The sequence below is a fragment of the Lepidochelys olivacea genome (genome assembly GCF_965140295.1).
Source record: "Lepidochelys olivacea isolate rLepOli2 genome assembly, chromosome: 6".
In the NCBI taxonomy this organism is placed as follows: domain Eukaryota; kingdom Metazoa; phylum Chordata; order Testudines; family Cheloniidae; genus Lepidochelys; species Lepidochelys olivacea.
This window is the reverse complement of record NC_140416.1, coordinates 120799590-120817533: the sequence shown is the minus strand read 5'-3', so window position 1 is coordinate 120817533 and position 17944 is coordinate 120799590. Positions and strand designations below refer to the sequence as shown.

General features: G+C 41.7%; 1 protein-coding gene across 6 annotated transcripts in view; it reads left to right on the top strand.

Moving 5' to 3' along the window:
• The window catches only part of CGRRF1 (cell growth regulator with ring finger domain 1), a 29164-nt gene extending 11241 nt beyond the window's left edge, over positions 1 to 17923 (top strand). Inside the window, exons 5-9 of one of the 6 annotated variants that reach the window (XR_014712090.1) lie at positions 5736 to 5843; positions 7777 to 7985; positions 11774 to 11892; positions 12668 to 12788; positions 16506 to 17923. Coding sequence is in view for 3 of the 6 variants with exons in the window: in XM_084631372.1 (XP_084487498.1) it covers positions 5736 to 5843; positions 7777 to 8124 (456 nt within the window). In the remaining 3 variants the exon portion in view is untranslated. Of the gene's footprint in view, positions 1 to 5735; positions 5844 to 7776; positions 8466 to 10392; positions 10491 to 11773; positions 11893 to 12667; positions 12789 to 16505 lie in introns of those variants that run through there. The other 5 variants (XR_014712089.1, XR_014712091.1, XM_084631374.1 and 2 more) reach the window with 5 other exon arrangements.
• Positions 17924 to 17944: the final 21 nt, after the last annotated feature.

Here is a 17944-nt window from a genome sequence, read left to right as displayed (position 1 = left end):
TTGTGTGCTAGCACATTGAAGCAGGGCATGAGGGCTAAGGAAGTGTCAGGTCAGGGTATCAAAAACTGTGCAAATCTTTATTTTCCCTCCGCGTGAAGGTGCTGTGGAGCCTTTGATTTGGTTTAGCCTTTGTAACTTCTGTGGGTCAAGAAGAGGGATTCACCCCAGTACCTGGCAGAACTATTTGGACTGATCTCTGGGGAGAGGATTAAGACTGTAAGAATTGCCATACCAGATCAGACCCGTTGTTCATCTTATCCAGTATTATGTCCCTGACAATTGCAACATTGGATGTTTCAGAGAAAGTTGTGAAAATCCCACAGTACATGGATACTCAGTAATCTACTCCCCAGGAAGATCTTCTCCTAATCCCTAATAGTTAGAGATTAGCTTAAATGTTGAAGCAAGAGGTTTAATATCCCTTCCAAAACTTTTTTTTTCCACAGAGGAATTGATTCTAGTTTCTGAGTGTCCAATGTGCAATATGTATATTTATTCAGTGTCTTTCTGAGTTTAAATGTTATACTTTGTTCCAATAGCTTTAGGTGCATGAACACTAATGTATATTGAGGGATACACATTTGAAGGCAAACTCCCCAATCTGCTTGACCTTCTCCACATACTACTATAGACATCAGTCATGGGCAAAATAATACCCAGGAGAACTTACATATTACCTTTTCCAACTCTTTCTATGCCTCAGCTTCCTGCCACCCCACCATAAAGGCCTCAAAAGAACAATGTATCCAGCTCCTCCCCCAATCAGTACAGCCGAGTATGCTTATAATTCAGTTTAGTTTAATAAAGATAAACTGTAGATTTAACAAACTTGCAAGAAGGTTTCTTAAATTAACATGAGAAAGATGGATTGTTTAACATGACATTTTTTGCATCACTTACCATGGGGGGAAACCCACTTTCTTTTCTTTTCTTTTCTTTTCTTTCTTTTTTCTTTTTTCCTTTTGTAGAAGTTTTTCTTCCTGATTCTTGTCATTGTCAAACACCCTTCAACTGGCCAAAGCAGCAGAAGCAGAATCCACTTGTACATTAAAAGCAGAAACAGATTCTAGACTTTTTCATGGTCCAAATGGAAGGATTAACTCTAACTTTGTTGCAAAACTTCAAAAATATAACCACTAAATGAAAATGGTAAATGCTGAAATATTCTTAATCAAAAACATTTTTGATATGTAAAAATCTTAAGGAAACAATTATATATTTAAGTCTTACAATAGATCCAAGGTAAACCTCTGGTATATTCCCCTGCAAACACATGCTTGTTTTTTTTTAATAGCTGTCACACAACTGGCATTTGTTGGTACATAAATAATGTGTGTTTTTTTTAATTGAGCATGGGATTGTAGGAATCATGAGTTTTCATGCCTCAAAGGTCTCATCTATGTGGAGAAAATTAAATGTATTTATCAGAAATGTCAGCTAATACATTTAAATATGTTTATTATTTAAAACACCACCAAATGTTTAAAAGACCACCAAAGACCACAGTGGGTTGACCATGACCTGACCCAATTTTGAATGCCACTGATATTGTCTACAATAGTTTAATTTATAATAGGTAGTGTTAATTTAAACACATTAGTTAATATGTTCTCAGTGTAGACAAGATCCAGGAGGGAGAATCCTATATAACGATGATACAGCTTGTAATTCCTGTGCTGTTACACTTTATTACTTATCAAGTCCTGGTGTGTAGCAATGGCCTGAAATTCATAGAATCATAGGCAGGGTGGGGACCTTGAGGGGCATCTAGCCTAGTCCCCTGCACTCATGGTAGTACTAAGTATTATCTAGACCATCTCTGACAGGTGTTTGTCCAACCTGCTCTTAAAAATCCCCAATGGTGGAGATTCCACAACCTCCCTAGGCAATTTATTCCAGTGTCTAACTACCCTGATAGGAAGTTTTTTCTGATGTCCAGTCTAAATCGCCCTTACTGTAATTTAAGCCCGTTGCTTCTTTTCCTATCCTCAGTGTTTAAGGAGAACAATTTTTCTCCCTCCTCCTTGTAACAATCTTTTATGTACTTGAAAACTGTTATCGTGTCTTCTCCAGATTAACAAACCCAGTTTTTTCAGTCTTCCCTCATAGGTCATGTTTTCTAGACCTCTAATCATTTCTGTTACTCTTCTGTGGACTTTCTCCAATTTGTTCACATCTTTCCTGAAATGTGGTGTCCGGAACTGGACACAATAACTCCAGTTGAGGCGCAGAGTAGAGCGGAAGAATTACTTCTTGTGTCTTGCTTACAACACTCCAGCTAATACATCCCAGAATGATGTTCGCTTTTTTTTTTTTTTTGGCAACAGTGTTATACCACTCTTGGCACATCTTTTCCCGTAATCTTGTGGCATGGTGTTATTCTTTGGTCACTATCCTATGTCAAGCATTTCTTAAGCCTCTGGCCTAGTATGGCTAAGCTGACATTTTATAGGCCTCAGCCTGTAGGCTTTGCATTTCAATCCTACTTACTTAGGTACCTAATACATACTTATCCCTTCTGACTACTGGTCAACTTTATACTTCGATAATTCTACACTTAAATCTATTCAACATACAATGACTATAAATGACGTGACATGTTAGTTAATCAAAATATCACACAATAAATAAACAATAAATAACAATGAGGGCAGGGGAATCATACAGAGCAGTCTGGATTGTTTGGTAAGCTCAGCCCATTCAAACAAAATGTGTTTAAATACAGCCACATGCAAAGTCTTACATCAACAGATAAGGAGTGCAGCTCATGCCTAGTGGAAAGCAGTGACTCTGAAAAGGATTTAGGGTTTACAGTGGGTAAGCAACTTAACATGAGCTCCCAGAGCCATGCCATGACAAGACAGACTAATGCGATCCTTGGATGTATAAACACGGGAGTAGTGAATTACGCGTAAGTTGATGATTTTTACCTCTGTATACTGCATTGGTGAGACCAATAACTGTGTCCACGTTTTAAAAAGGAAGTTGAAAAATTGGAGAGGGTGCAGAAAAGAGCCACAGGAATGATTTGAGATCTGGAGAAAATGCATTTGAGAGAGGCTTAAAGAGCTCAATCTTTCTGATAAAATGAAACTGACTGAGAGTTGGTTTGATTACAGTGTGTGAGTACTGAGTGGGGAGAAAAATACCAAGGGTTAAAATGCTCTTAATGTAGTGGAGAAAGCAGAACAAGAACCAATGTCTAGAAAACTGAAGCCAGAGAAATTTAAATTAGAAATTAAGTACAAAAGTTAAGGTGATTGTTAAATCCACTAAGGGGAGTGGTGGATTTTCTATATCTTAACATCTTCAAGACTGGTTGCCTTTCTGGAAAATATGATTAAGCCAAATGCACATTATGCTTTAGTCAAACAAGTTATTGGGCTCAGTAACTAGGTGAAATTTAACAGCCTGTAGTATCCAGGAAGTCAGATCTAATGGTCCCTTCTGGTCTTAAACTCTGTGAATCTATATACATTGCTGCTTCTCCTGGGTTTTTTAGCAGCTTCTGGAACATGGAGGATAGTGAGAACCCTAACAGTATGTCTACACTGCAGTTAGACACCCACTGCTGGCCCGTGCCAGCTGACTCAGGCTCGCGGGACTTGGGCTGTGGAGCTGTTTCATTGCAGTGTAGACTTCTGGGCTCAGACTGCAGCCTCAGCTCTGGGACCCTGCCACCTCACAGGGTCCTTGGACTCAGGCTGGAGGCCAGGCTTTAGGACCCTGCAAGGTGGGAGGGTCCCAGAGGTGAGGCTGAGTCAGAGCCCGGAAGTCTACACTGCAGTGAAACAGCCCTACAGCCCAAGTCCCACGAGCCTGAGTCAGCTGACGTGGGCCAGCTATAGATTTTTAATTGCAGTGTATAGATACCCATAGAGGGGTTGCAAACTGTTTTAAGGGATACTACCCAATATATTCTATTGTTCTATTATATATTTTTTTCTTGTGAACTAAAACATAGCTTTGGGAGTTTTGATAATGCAGCTGTAGACCAGGTCCCATTTATTAAGCGGGGATCTATGTAATAATCATTGCTTATTGCAAATCGACACAGTGTAATTGCACGAATAGAACTGAGACTGTTGGCTCTTAAATTATTGTTATCTAATACCAAATCTGTCATTCTGAGAATTAGGGGCATCTTGATGCCAAAACTAAACAAATGGATCACTATTAAGATGTAAAATGTACTGTGATTAAAAAAATGAGGCTCTAGTTGGCCCTGGGGGATAGTAAATGTAATTAGTATAAATACATATGTTTAATTCATTTAATCTCTGCATGCTTTATATTTGCATTAGCTAACTAGAGGTATCCTAAGTGCATGTCTGATCCCCAAGCTTGTTAAATAACTTCAAACAAAAAACATCTTATAGATTCCTTTTTCTTCCGAGAGCCTTGGAATTTGCAATTATATTGGGCTTCTCTCTCTTCTTTACAATCAGTTATGGTTGGTTGGTTGGCTGGTTGTTTTCTTGGCTCGAAAACAATACATAAGCATAAAATACTATTATTGTCAGCAAAGTGACTGTAAAAATCATTCTGTGGTTCCATATCTTGTCCTTCTCAGTGACTTTTATGTCCAGTATTTGCTCTGTTTACAGGCTGAATGATGATACCTCTAAGTGCCATCTGGAATCTGAAAACCAACATCTAAGTGTTTTGTGGTAGCAGGGAGAACACAAATAGGAAAGTGTCAGTGGAGGTGTTCTCCCTGTACATCATCAGTAACAGACATTCTGCAATCAGAACTTAGCTGAAAGGTTGCTGCTATTGTCCAGGGCAGGATAGAATCCAGCCACAGAAGAGAAAGTCGTATTGGACTTGTACTATATACGGTTCTTTAAGGCCAGATTGTGATTGGCTTTTACTGGATACTCAAGGAGTTTCCCTCCCTCTCCCCCTCTTTGTGTGCCACTGTGCAAGAGCCAGTCACAATTTCAGTCATGCTCTCTCTGGATGAAATTCATTGCTGTGCAGAGGTCCAGCATGGGGCACATACAATAGTAAATAGTAATGTATTATCGTAGCATCTAGGAGCTCTAGTCATGGACCAAGACCCCATTGTGCTAGGTGCTGTACAGACACAGAACTTAAAGACAGCCTCTGTCCCAAAGGGGTTATAATCATCACTTAAGTCCCGAGTTAAGCAAGGTATTTAAGAAAAGGAGTACTTGTGGCACTTTAGAGACTAACCAATTTATTTGAGCATAAGCTTTCGTGAGCTACAGCTCACACAAAAGCTTATGCTCAAATAAATTGGTTAGTCTCTAAGGTGCCACAAGTACTCCTTTTCTTTTTGCGAATACAGACTAACACGGCTGTTACTCTGAAAGGTATTTAAGCATTTGCCTACCTTTGACTATGTGTGCTTAAGTGTTTTTCTGGTTGGGGCCCAAGTCCATTAGCTGGGAGCAGTAGTAGGATAATCTCTGTGGATTAGCCACAGAAGAAGTTACGCAGCACAGAGTGGCTGTAGAATCTGATGCTTGGATTGGTCTGTTTGATCACATGTTCAACAGCTATATGGGACAGTACCGTAAGCAGCCCTTAGAAACAAGACAAACAGGCTATGAAGAGAAATAAACTGAACCATATACTTGTTTTACCTTGTCTAATCTCTTAATAGACTCCCTGTTATTTGTATGTGATGTACATGTCACTGCATGTATATAAATCAACAAGCCATACACATGAAAGGGGAGAGTGCTAAAGAAAACTTCTGTTTTTAGATTTCAATGGTGTCCGTAATTCATATTCCCGATGAGAGTTACAGACTTTCCTGCAGAATATTATATCAGTATCTACTTCTGGCCCAAGGTCAATTCCATGACCTTAAGGTAAGCTGTATTCTGAGTCTTACTTCACTCTGACTGCAATATTCATTTCGTTTGTGTAGACTACAGTTACCCTAAATTGGTACAGTATCTGGCTTTTTCAGTCTGTTATTATGCAAGGAACTGGATGATGGTTAAATTTATCTTGTCACTAAATTAGTTCCATGCAGACTTACAATGCAGCCTATGTTCGTATCTGGAAATATCTGAACTCTCCTACAGAAATCCCTTATTGTTATATATTTATATTCCAGGCAACCCCAGGCCCTCCTGATTTATCAAAGTGGCAGTAACAGATAGATAGGAATAATAGCTGCAAATATTATAGAGTATTCAGAATGGGCCTGATGCAAAGCCCATTGAAGTCAATGAAAGTGCTTCTGTTGACTTCCATGACTTTGGATCAGGCCCAGTGAGCAGCATAAATTCAGTATGCTGAAAGCAAACATAACTTGTTATGATCACTTCTAAAGCCTTTGTTTTTATAGTATAACAGTAAAATATAATATACTTAATACACAGATAATGTCTATACAGTATCCATGAATTATAAAGAATGGGCCAAATTCATTCCTTGATGGAACTCAGTTGACTTGAAGTTTAAGCCACGAATAGATTTGTCTCAATAAGTCCAGCAATTTGTGTGGTAGATATTTGCTTCACATAACCCACCCTAAAAAATTCCCATATGCTTTATTTGGGGGAATTGTTACCACATCAAACATACTGTTGGCAATAAACAATAATGGATCTGCATAATTGCTACAGTTTTGAATTGTATGTACAAATGTGTGTTTATATACACAGATATACACTCTCTGTGTATATGCAAAAAGAAAAGGAGTACTAGTGGCACCGTAGAGACTAACAAATTTATTTGAGCATGAGCTTTCATGAGCTACAGCTCACTTCATCGGATGCATTCAGTGGAAAATACAGTGAGGAGATTTATATACACACAGAACATGAAAAAATGGGTGTTATCGTACACACTGTAAGGAGAGTGATCACTTAAGATGAGCTATTACCAGCAGGAGAGCGGGGGTCTCTAAGGTGCCACTAGTACTCCTTTTCTTTTTGTGAATACAGACTAACATGGCTGCTACTCTGAAATCTGGTGTATATGGTATCCCAACTGCTTTTTTAAATAGAATATAAGAGCAGGTTTCCATGCAGATAAGTCAATAGCCAGATATCTTCAAAAAGTTCTATTTCCCCTTGCAATTGAACACTTTAGGAAGTTTAATGTAGACTTCAGTGTTACTCATTCTCTTAATGAGTCAGGTGTTCCTTTTCCAGTGCCTAGGAATTATATCTTTGACATATGTCAGTAATGCTGTTGTTTTACACACAATGTTTATATAGTATCATAAGTGTTAGGTAGTTCTTCGTAAACACAGATCCTTTGCAAACATGAAAGACTCATTCCCCTGCCCTGAAGAACTTGCAGTCTAGATAAAATAAGACAGGAAAGCACAAGAGATGATAAAATGTGGTGGATTTGAAGGCAGAGAGAGTATGTGCTTGGTAGAAGAGGTTAGGGACATAACTCCAGGCCTATGGAACAGCATACTAGAAAGTACAAAGCCTTGACCAGAACCTCATCCATTGTAAACCTGTATAGCTCCACTGAAGTCAGTGAAGTATGCTGATTTGTGGCAGCTGGGGATCTGGTCCCTTATCTCTAATTTTCCCCTTAGTGTTTCTGCACCTCTTTATCTTCCCCAAATATCCATAACTGAAATCAAGGGAGTTGTGTCCCGTCACTCCAAGGCTGAATTTGAACTTGTGTTGAACTTAATAGGAAGCATGTGTGTAGAGAGAAGAAAGGCCCCATTAGTTCGCCTTTGATCTATTGTAGGTCACATTAGAATATAAAGACAATGTGCAGTTACTGAATTCTGCTGAAACTTGTTTGTGTGTGTTTTGTCCATAGCAACTTTTTATGTCTGCAAGCAGCAGTGTCCCGCCCTCGAGCAATGCCTCTGGAGACAGCAGCACTGACAAAAGCTTGCTGGAAAAGGTTGGACTGGCCGAAGTTGAATCAGAATTACATGAGGAAAACAGTAAAGACTGTGTCGTCTGCCAGAATGGAACAGTGAACTGGGTCCTCCTGCCTTGCAGGCATACGTGTCTGTGCGATGGGTGTGTGAAATATTTTCAACAGTGTCCAATGTGTAGGCAGTTTGTTCAAGAATCTTTTCCACTTTGCAGTAAAAAGGAGCAAGATAAAAATGAACCCGAACACAGTTTCCAGGATGCTCCCCACGGAGCAGACTTATAGTGGAAAACCAAGAATGATCAAGTTATACTCTCAAATGCGTGATGTAGAGCCTAAAGCATTTTCTGTCCATGGAAAGATCTGCAGTGTAACTTTATGGTTTTGCTGGTAGTTACTAGACCAATTTAAGCATCCTTTTCACATCCATACTGCATACAATTGCTAGAACACTGCATATACACTGGTAATATGGACAGAAGAAGTCTGTAGGAGATGTATGAAGAATGAGTTTTTTGATAACTGCTTACTGGATGTTCATGAAGTATTAGAGATTATTTTGTCACATAGATTTAGGTGAGCTAAACATTAAAAAGAAAAGAACAAAGGCTTACATATAACTGAAACTGAAAAATACTTTTCACATATATATATATATATATATATATATATATATATAGGCTTTTAAATGTGAAGTTAGAAGAAAATATCATTTTAATCCTGTATACTTTAGATATTTAGCACTTTAAAGAATGAAAAATGAAGGAAACCAAATATTTAAGAATCTGTTCTTAGTTTGGGTATAAATCAGTATGTATTTATTTTGTATCTGATGGACTTGGCCATGGAAAGTGCTGGGCTGCTCAACTCCTGTTCAAGTTACTGGGAGTTAAGGATATTCAGGTCATTAGTGGCTCTGGACCTCTTGTAATTGTATTTTGTTTCTACTGCTTTGGAAGAGATTTTCTGTGTGCACGGGGCCTGATCCAAAGCCCCTTGAAGTGATTGGAAATATTCCCATTGATGTTAGTGAGTTTTAGTTCAGGCCCCTACTGACTATTAAGCAAATAGAACATCTAAGTGTGCCCACTGTGTATAGAGTTTCATACTGCACTTATAGGACTTTAATTCTTGTTAGTGTGACAGCTATGGATGATGAAGGGCTAACTTTTGCAAGGAGAAGAGACTAATTATTTTGCAGATGACATTAGTTTGGCAGCATGTCATGTTCCATAACATGGACAGCCTAGTGTGTGGGGTTGCCATCTCTCCCATATCTTTCATTACCTCTGCATGGATGAGAACAGGCTAATCATATCACTTCCCTCTTATCACTAGTAAGAAAAAGAGCTGAAAGACAGCAGAAAACACAGTTGTCTTCTTTCAAAAAGTAAAATAAAATAAAAATAAAAATGGGTGTTGAGAAGAGAAATGATTCTGTTCACTTCTTAATACAGGAAGGGGCTAATGTAATTCAGGGTGATGTAACTTCTAGGCCAAGACTTCTCATCTGGTGGGATGAGACACCAAAGTAAAAATAGCAAACTCCCACCCTCACAAGGGAGACAGGGGCTTGGAGAGAAGGAGCCATTTGCTCCCTCCTCCTTGTTCTGCCACTGCTCCACCAGCCGCTCCATTCTCAGAGCAGTTTCTCAGGCCTCCCCCTTCCCTCCACACAGCACTCACTCTGTAGAGAGAAAGCATGGCTTCAAGAGGCATCTCCCACAGCCTCTTCTACCGGTGCTGCCCTGGAGCTGAGCACTGTGCGCAGAAGGAATCCCCAATCCAGAGCCCTAAATTATCTGCAGTTTCTTGCCATGACTCCAAATGCAAAAACCTTCATGATCGGAATGGATTATGGCTGCTGGAAAGTCATGCCAAGAAGCCATGGGTGGTCTTCGGGAGGAAGGGGGGTGTTTGATAGACAATGCACTAGGCCACCAGTGATTTATTAGGAAGTGGCATGGTTTATTAAAGTGAGTATTGGGATTGCCTCTAGAATTCTAATCTCAGCTCCCCCCTCACTCCCTTGGTAACTTTAAGGGAGCATCACTTGCACCATGTATCAAACAGAGATAACAGCCATGGGTGTTGTGAGGATTGAATAATGTTTGCAAAGAGCTTTTGAAAGTAGAGAGTGCTGGCTGGATGCTAAGTATTATTATTTCTAATTTAACTATGTATTGAGTATGAGAACATCCCTCACCACACAGGTGCACTCCCAGAGACAAAGTTGCAGTGCCTCAGAGCCACTTGTCTGCGATTCCCTGAGCAGGGTTACCCCCTTTGAACATTGAGCCTCCTGTGCCCTGCATTACAGATGCTCTCAGAAGCAGTGATGACGTGATCTTATGCAGTCTCTGGCCAGATGATGGCCACCCACCAGGGTTTTACATCGATCAGACCAGAGCATATTTTAAAGTGGTAATAGTTCAGCATTTACAGATAATCACAGATGGCTGATATGGTAATACATAATGAGAAAGCGCCCCAAGCTCTCAAGTAATGGACATCATAAATCCTATGGGCCTCATGTTCCTTTCTATTATACAGCCTACGGGGGAGTAAAAGGGATGGAATGATGGCATTAACCTCATGGAAAGGAAGGAGTAGAACTACGCGGCATGTTCCCCCACTTCACTGAGTCTGCAGGTGGCCGCCTGAATCTGCTTCACGAAGCTGGGACCGTGCAGTTTTCAGGCATGGAGCAGTGGCTGTCTCCAGCATGTTCCCCTCTAGACCCCACAGATTCTTGAGTGGAATTTCACAGCACAGTTAATGAGGGATTCCCCCAGCATCACTCTACTTTGCAGCTGCCACTACCCAATGTCATCCTGGTTCCTGATGCTGTTTTGTGGTCAGGAGTCTGGGGGCCTGCAGAACAACATAGCTGGGTGGACTCTTCATGCGGAAGTCCCAAGATTCCCAGGACTAGCCCCTGATTTTCCTGGAACTCAGTGCAATTTGGGGATTTTCCCCTCCAGCCTGTTCCAGGAAACCATTTTGCTCAAGAGGCCCCTAGACACCTGCCCCTTCAGACAGTTTAACTTCATTTTCCCGTGTCCACTGGCTTTTTTCATGGGCATGTAGTACCAGGCCATATAACATTAGGGGCTGGATCTCCCAAAGTCCTCAGCAATGTGGACTAACTGCTCCCATTGAAGCTAATGATAAATCTCTCTGTGACTTCAATGAGAGCAGAGTTGGGCTACCACTGAGCACTTGAGGAAATCCCATCCCAGATACCTATTTCTGGCATGAGCCGAAGTGGCGCGTTTCAAAGCTGTTACAGAAACAGTTTGAACCAAACTCTTCCTCTGTCCATGATGACATTTCATGTCCTTCTACAAGTCCCACTCTTGGAGTCCCAGAAAGAAGTTTCTGAAATCCACTTTCCTGATTTGAGAGCTGTTCCTTTCAGCCTCGGGATGAGGTCAGAGCTCTGAAATGCCACTGGGTTTGCAGCTGGGGTTTCTCCCTATTAAGTATTTTGACTGGACTTCCTCTGACTGGTGAAGGAACATCTGTGTCTACCTCAGACAAGAATAACACACAGGGATATTTCCCAGTTACCTCCCACTCTGTTCAAGTCTCATCATTGTGACAAGGATCTTGGTCTACCAAATTGAATATCTTCACAAGAAGTTTCGGGGGTAGCCATGTTAGTCTGTATCCACAAAAACAACAAGGAGTCCCGTGGCACCTTAAAGACTAACAGATTTATTTGGGCATAAGCTTTTTGGACATGCATCTGAAGAAGTGGGTTTTTTTTACCCACAAAAGCTTATGTCCAAATAAATCTGTTAGTTTTTAAGGTGCCACCGGACTCCTTGTTTTTTTCACAAGAAGTGTTTCCCCTCAGCCCCTTACTGCCTGATTATACCGGTAGTTTTTCTTCCTTGATTCAGGGGCTATTTATTTATTTATTTTACAGACACATCTAGAGACACCAGCTGAGATCTGGCCCCATTGTGCTGCGTGCTGTGAATACACATAACCAGCTCGGAACAGCTAGCAATCTACATAGACAAATACAAATACAGGTGTAGAGAGGTGAGCTGATTTGCTTAAGGACGCTTAGTAGGTCAGTACCATGGGCGGCGGGTGACCTGCTGGTTCAGGGAGGCTAGCCCCCTCCCCTCCCTTTGGCTGCAAGCCTCTCCCCCCGGCTCGCCAGGCTGGGTGACGTCCGGCCCCCGGCCCCAGAGTGCCAGAGAAGCAGCACACAGCCCCCCCAGTCCCCAAGCACCAGGTGGGCAGCACACGGCCCCCCAAGCGCTGGGTGGGTGGTGCACAGCCCCCACCCCTAGCGCAGAGTGGGCAGCCCCAGCGTCCGGGGGCCCCTCAGCATTTGGAGGCCCCAGCAACCCCAAGTCCCAGCCACAGGCCAGCCACGGCCTCCCTAACCTGGCCCCAGCCCCAGCACGCTTCCCTGAAGACGAGTGACCAGCCTGCCTGGGCTGGGGCCAAAAGGGAAGGGCATTAGGGCAAGCAGGAGGGGGCCTTCCGGGCGGAGCGTGGGCCGGGCCACACCAGGCTCTTTGGGGAGGCACGGCCTTCACCTACCTATGCCATGTGCCGCCCATGGTCAGTACCAGCTCTTGGAGGAGAACCCAGGCATCCTGAGTCCCACTCTAGTGCCCTGTACATCAGACCACACATGAGCGATTCCTCCCTGCAGTACAAGGGCTGGTTTACACAGTGGTTTTGTATTACTTTAACTTTGTCACTTTACAAATCAGTATAGTTAAAACTATAACCCCCTCTAGAGAATGCAGTTATACCAGTGTACAAGTGCTTATCCCCTTATAGCTTATTCTTCTTCAAGTGCTTGCACATGTCCAATGGATACCACTAAGGGAAACATCTCCGACAGCTGTGCTCAGGGCGCTCGCACACCTAAATCAGAATGGACACGTGCAACACATCTCAAAGAACATGTTACAAAAGTAGGTAACCGTTTGTTCCTGACCATTTATGGGAATAATCTATGCTACTGTAGGCACCTTTACAGCGACATAACTGCATCCACACTAAGGAGGGGGTTGTAGTACTTTAATTAGGTCAGTTTCTAAACAGATACAGATAAAGCTGTCTATTAACAAGTCCTAAGACTGGCTGATGCCTTACAACTCAGGCTGAGAATTTAAAATGAAGTAATCGCCAGCCATGGCTTTTCCAATTAGATTGATCAAACGTGTCCTGTTTATAATGCCTTCAGCCTTTTACTTTCCTCGAGAAGATGGTCAAGAATATAGTTAGGGGGAAAAAACCAAACAACTTAATGGATATATAACAACAACCCCTGTGCTGCCCAGGGAGGAGAAATGTCCCCATTTATTTTGAATACATGTGGAAGGCCATCAGACATCCTATCATTGGCCAGCATCCTACCCCATCATCTGTCTGCCACAGTGAGTGGATAACCCAGGCTTTGGTTCCATGGGCTTGTTTCTGTGTATTTCCATCTGGTGCAAGGAATGTGCCATGGAGAGTAGCTGAGGGACAGCTGAGTTTGGGTATTGGAGAGGCAGCATTTACCATGAATGGGGGTGTATAAATACGTTACTGTTTACGACCTATCCGTAGGGCGAACAACATGTGATGCACGATTTGAGCTGAACGCATGGGTACCAATGTAGGCAGCCCTCGGAGGCTTACACATGTGAGCATCAGGTCTTATTTGTGAGGCAATCCAGCAGGGCATTGCCCAGTTTGCTGTTTGTACTGAGCTTCTGGGCCTGTTGTCAAGCAGAAGTGCCAGCCACCACTTATGCAGCTCTGTTGAGGAGTAACAGAAAAACAGCAAAGAGTGCAAAGAGACTTTATTCTTGGCAATATTCTTGAAACAGGAGTGAGTCTTAATTTAATATATCCAGCTTCGCTACAGACTCTGTGAGAGGTCCCTGCAGAACAGGATTTAACAATCTTGACTCTATCTCCCATCTGCATGCTGCTTCCTAAGCATAAAGTGGCCTTCTTATCCCAGTTGCTAATCTAGTTAATCTGTTCACAGCCAAGACCCTCTTTAACCCTCACTTCTACCAGACATTCATGAAACAGAAAAATGTCACTCAAAATTATTTGTTCCTCTGGGCTCCTCAGTGAGTCTTGTCTTCTTATTTCCATTGGGTCACATTCGGACACTTAGCCTGCTCCTCTGTGCAGACCTACGCATACCATAAGTAGAACTGGTTGAAAACTAAAAACTAGTTTTACAACAAAAGTTTCAAATTTCAACAATGATTTAATTTGAAAGGATTCAGAATAGACAAATTATTCACATATTTGAAATTTTGCAGGGATTTCTTTTAATCAAACTTTTTTCCACATTTTTTTATCAAAATGGTGTTTGGCATTTTTTCAGGACCTGAGCCCAGTTTTTATTAAACAATCAAACAAACAAACTCCCCAATAACCAGTTGAAGAATATTTTTGAATAAAATATACAAACATTTTCACACAAAATGAAAATTTTGGACAATGTTAACAATTTATCATGAAAAAAAATCCTTTTTTGAAAAAAAGGGGAACGCAACACATAATTAGACTGTGGAACTCACTGCCACAATATCCCATTGAGGCCAAGAACTTAACAGGATTCAGAAAGACTGGATAATTATATGAATATCAAGAATATCCAGTTATAATAATTCATGATAACACAGATTTTGGAAGGTGTATTAAGCCTCCTGCTTCAGGACTTAAGACAATATCTATTAAAGAGCTGAAGAACCTGAGTGGAGGACAGGTTATCTCACAGCTGCCTTCTGATGCATCTGCTGTTGACTGCCATCAGAGACCAGCAACTGGATAGGTTATGTGAGTGATCCAGTCTGGGAGCTCCTATGGAATTTCCCCCTTAGATTATAACCACTTTGCAGCAGGGATGGCCTTCGTTCTCTGTCTCGTACAGTGCCAAGCACGTTACCAGCATTTAACTAATAATTAATTAAGAAAGCACTGATTGTGCTTGGTGCCACCCTCATTTGTTTACCAAGATCTAGTGGGCCAAGCTTCCCAAGAGAATTGCTGGCACAAAGGGGCTGTTACATGAGTGATTTCCCAGCCTGTGCAGATTTCTCAGCCCTTTGGGAACAGCTGGGCCCAAGGCCTCAAGCATTCAGTTGAACAGTGCCTCAGGAGAGATCAGCGTCTTGTTTCACCAAGCCCATCTGCCTGCAGCATACCCACATTCAGCTCCGACTCCTCAGACAAACTGCTGTCACTACCAGCAGAGCTGACTGGAGATGTTTTGAAAAATCAGACTACTATGTGTAAACATGATGAGAGGATATGGGAGATAGCCATCTTGCCACCAGGCACATACGGTGCAGGCCTATGCACGAAGGCCGCAATTCTGCAAACACTCATGCATGTGCTTGACTTTAATGGGTCTCCTCAGCTGGGTACAGTTAAGTGCGTGCAAAAGTGTTGGCACACTTGGGGCCCACACTTGTGTTTAAATGTAGGGGGACAGTTGAAGTTGGAAGCTCAAAATATGATACCCGCCCTCTTTAAATAAATGTATCAGAGCCCATTTTTCCTTAGCTCCTTTTAATCAGGGATTGCGCAGATCACCATATTAGACAGCTGTCCAGAACATTTTTGTGAGGGGTGTTTTGTATGACCGGTAGGTCTATTCATTTTGTTTAAGCATCAGTAGCCCAGTTCTCATGAGCAACCTTATACCAATGAATTACCATGGGCTTATGGCAGAGACAAACATTCCGTGAAAGGCTGGAACTCTCATTCATTCACTATAGACGTGTGATGGTCCATGAGGCAGGGGTTAACAAAACAACCACTTGACAATGATTTGGGAATAGGTGAATTATGACCACAGCCTATCCTGCTGACAACTACTGCCTCACCATCTCCATGTGCTCCCTCTCTTTGGTGCATTTGCTTGTCATCTCTTGTCTGATATTAGATTGCAAGCGTGTCAGAGCAGGGACTGTTTTTTTGTTCTGTGTTTGTACAGCGCCCAGCACCAGGAGGCCTTGATGCACGGTTGAGGCGTGTAGGTACTGCCAGAACAGAAATAATAATAATCATTAACAATAGAAAAATAATTCAGTGCCTCATTCACTGTGGATTTGGAGGGATTGCAGGCTATGAATATGGGCCGCACATTGAACGATGAGGATAAAAATAAATCATGAACGGCTATCTCATCCAACTTGTGCACTGAGAGTGAAATTTAGCCCTGTTCAGAGAATAAGAATAAGGCTCATCCACCTCTGAAACTTAAATCATCAAAAAATAAGGCTTCCAGAGGACTTAAGTAGGGCCCAGACCTTTTGTCGACTCTCTCCATGGGGTTGAATTTCACCCATAATGAGACAGGAATCCTTCAGGAAAAAATAGCTTGTGATCATGTTAAGGACTGTGTCATAATGCACAATGGGGAGGCGTTAAGGTTGTTTTTTCTGACTTTGTGGGCTTGACTTTGCAAGTTTATGATTCTTTTACTGTAGTTCTTTGGTATAGATTTTTGTATGGAGTATATATTTTAATTTCAGAATACAAAGTGGTTTAAACAGAAAGCCCTGGCATTTGGTTGACTGTTCCCTGTCCACCATTCCAGTAGTGAAGGCAGGAGGTTCTGTAGTTCATTATTTTATTATGCAGATACTAATGTTGTTGTTAATGTTGGGTTTTAGTGAGATCAGACCTGGGTTCTGATGCGATGGACACCATGGTACACGTCTACGTACATAGATATGCTGTCACATAGTGTCATCTGAGGTGAGCAATGGTTTCCATTTAACTCATATTAGAAATTTTTTCCTACTATCTGGGCATATTAGGCACATAAATACCTTTGAAAATCTGGGCCATAGTGATGCATCATTTGAGCTGATTGTTTCCAGCCAATTATGCACCAGGGTATTTCTTTTGAATGTAACAATAACACTTCTGTTTTAAAAATTGCCATAAACACCTACAGTCATGATTAAAAAAGCATATAGGTATAACAATAGCACGGCAGTGGTTTGGCTTCCTACTGTGGGTCAGCCCCATATTTCTTTTTATAAGGGTATGTATCTCACCAGGGCATTGTGGGTTAATTAATTAGTGTTTATCAAATGTCCTGAGCTCCTTCAGATGATAGGTGCAATGGTTTATGAATAATGGTGATAATTATTACTTTATTTACTTGTGTTGCAGAAGGGCAATAGATTAGTATTTCCACAAATGTGGCAAAATGTAAAACTTCATCGGAGTAGCCCCGAACCCAAGATCAGCCATTGGTAAAACTGTGCTATGTAACTATGAGCGAACTCTTGATGTTAGGTGTTCTGTCTTGAGCTCATTGTACTATGGATGAATATAGTTTATTATCCCTTGTAATATGTTCCTATGCAAGATGTGCACACAAACCCAGCAGATGGTGTATCCTCTCAGCTCCAGTTGCCATTCGTCAACACGTTATAACTGTATGAGTTCTGTCAGCACCAACATAAGGAAATGGGAGATTCTTTGATTGACCATTTATTATGACTGAGTTATAGGTTTAACAGATGGCTCCATTTTGTTGGCAGGGAACATTTCATGTTTGTTTAATTAGCTGCAAGTCATATTGAAAACTATAGCATGTTACATGCGGATACATAAGCGTGTCTGTGAGATGGATCTTTCGTGCGGGATGTATAGGGAGTTGTTGGAAAGTGCATTTCATACAACAGAGTTCCTGACTGGATTTCGTATCCTCAAATATAAACCTCCTGAAAAATGGAGGCTAGTGCATTCATTGGTTGACTAGAAGTCCTAACTAATGGCGAAGATAGACATGGAGAAAGCACTGTGCTAGGTTCAATTCCCAGTTCAGCCACAGACTACGTGTTTTTGCGTAAGTCACTTAACTTATCTGTGCCTCACTTTTTCTAGCTCCTTCCCTGCCACGCGGAGGGGAGGATAGTGACTCCTGCTGCTTAGGTTCCCTGTTTGAAAAGCACTGTAAGACCCTGAGATGGAAGAGGCCGTTGAGGTGCCCATGGTATTACGATGATGAAGCACAAGCAGCGCATGGAGTCCATGGTTCATATTTTTCCGCTGTGCTCCCTTGGGAGACAAATAATTAAAACTTTCGTGTATTTGT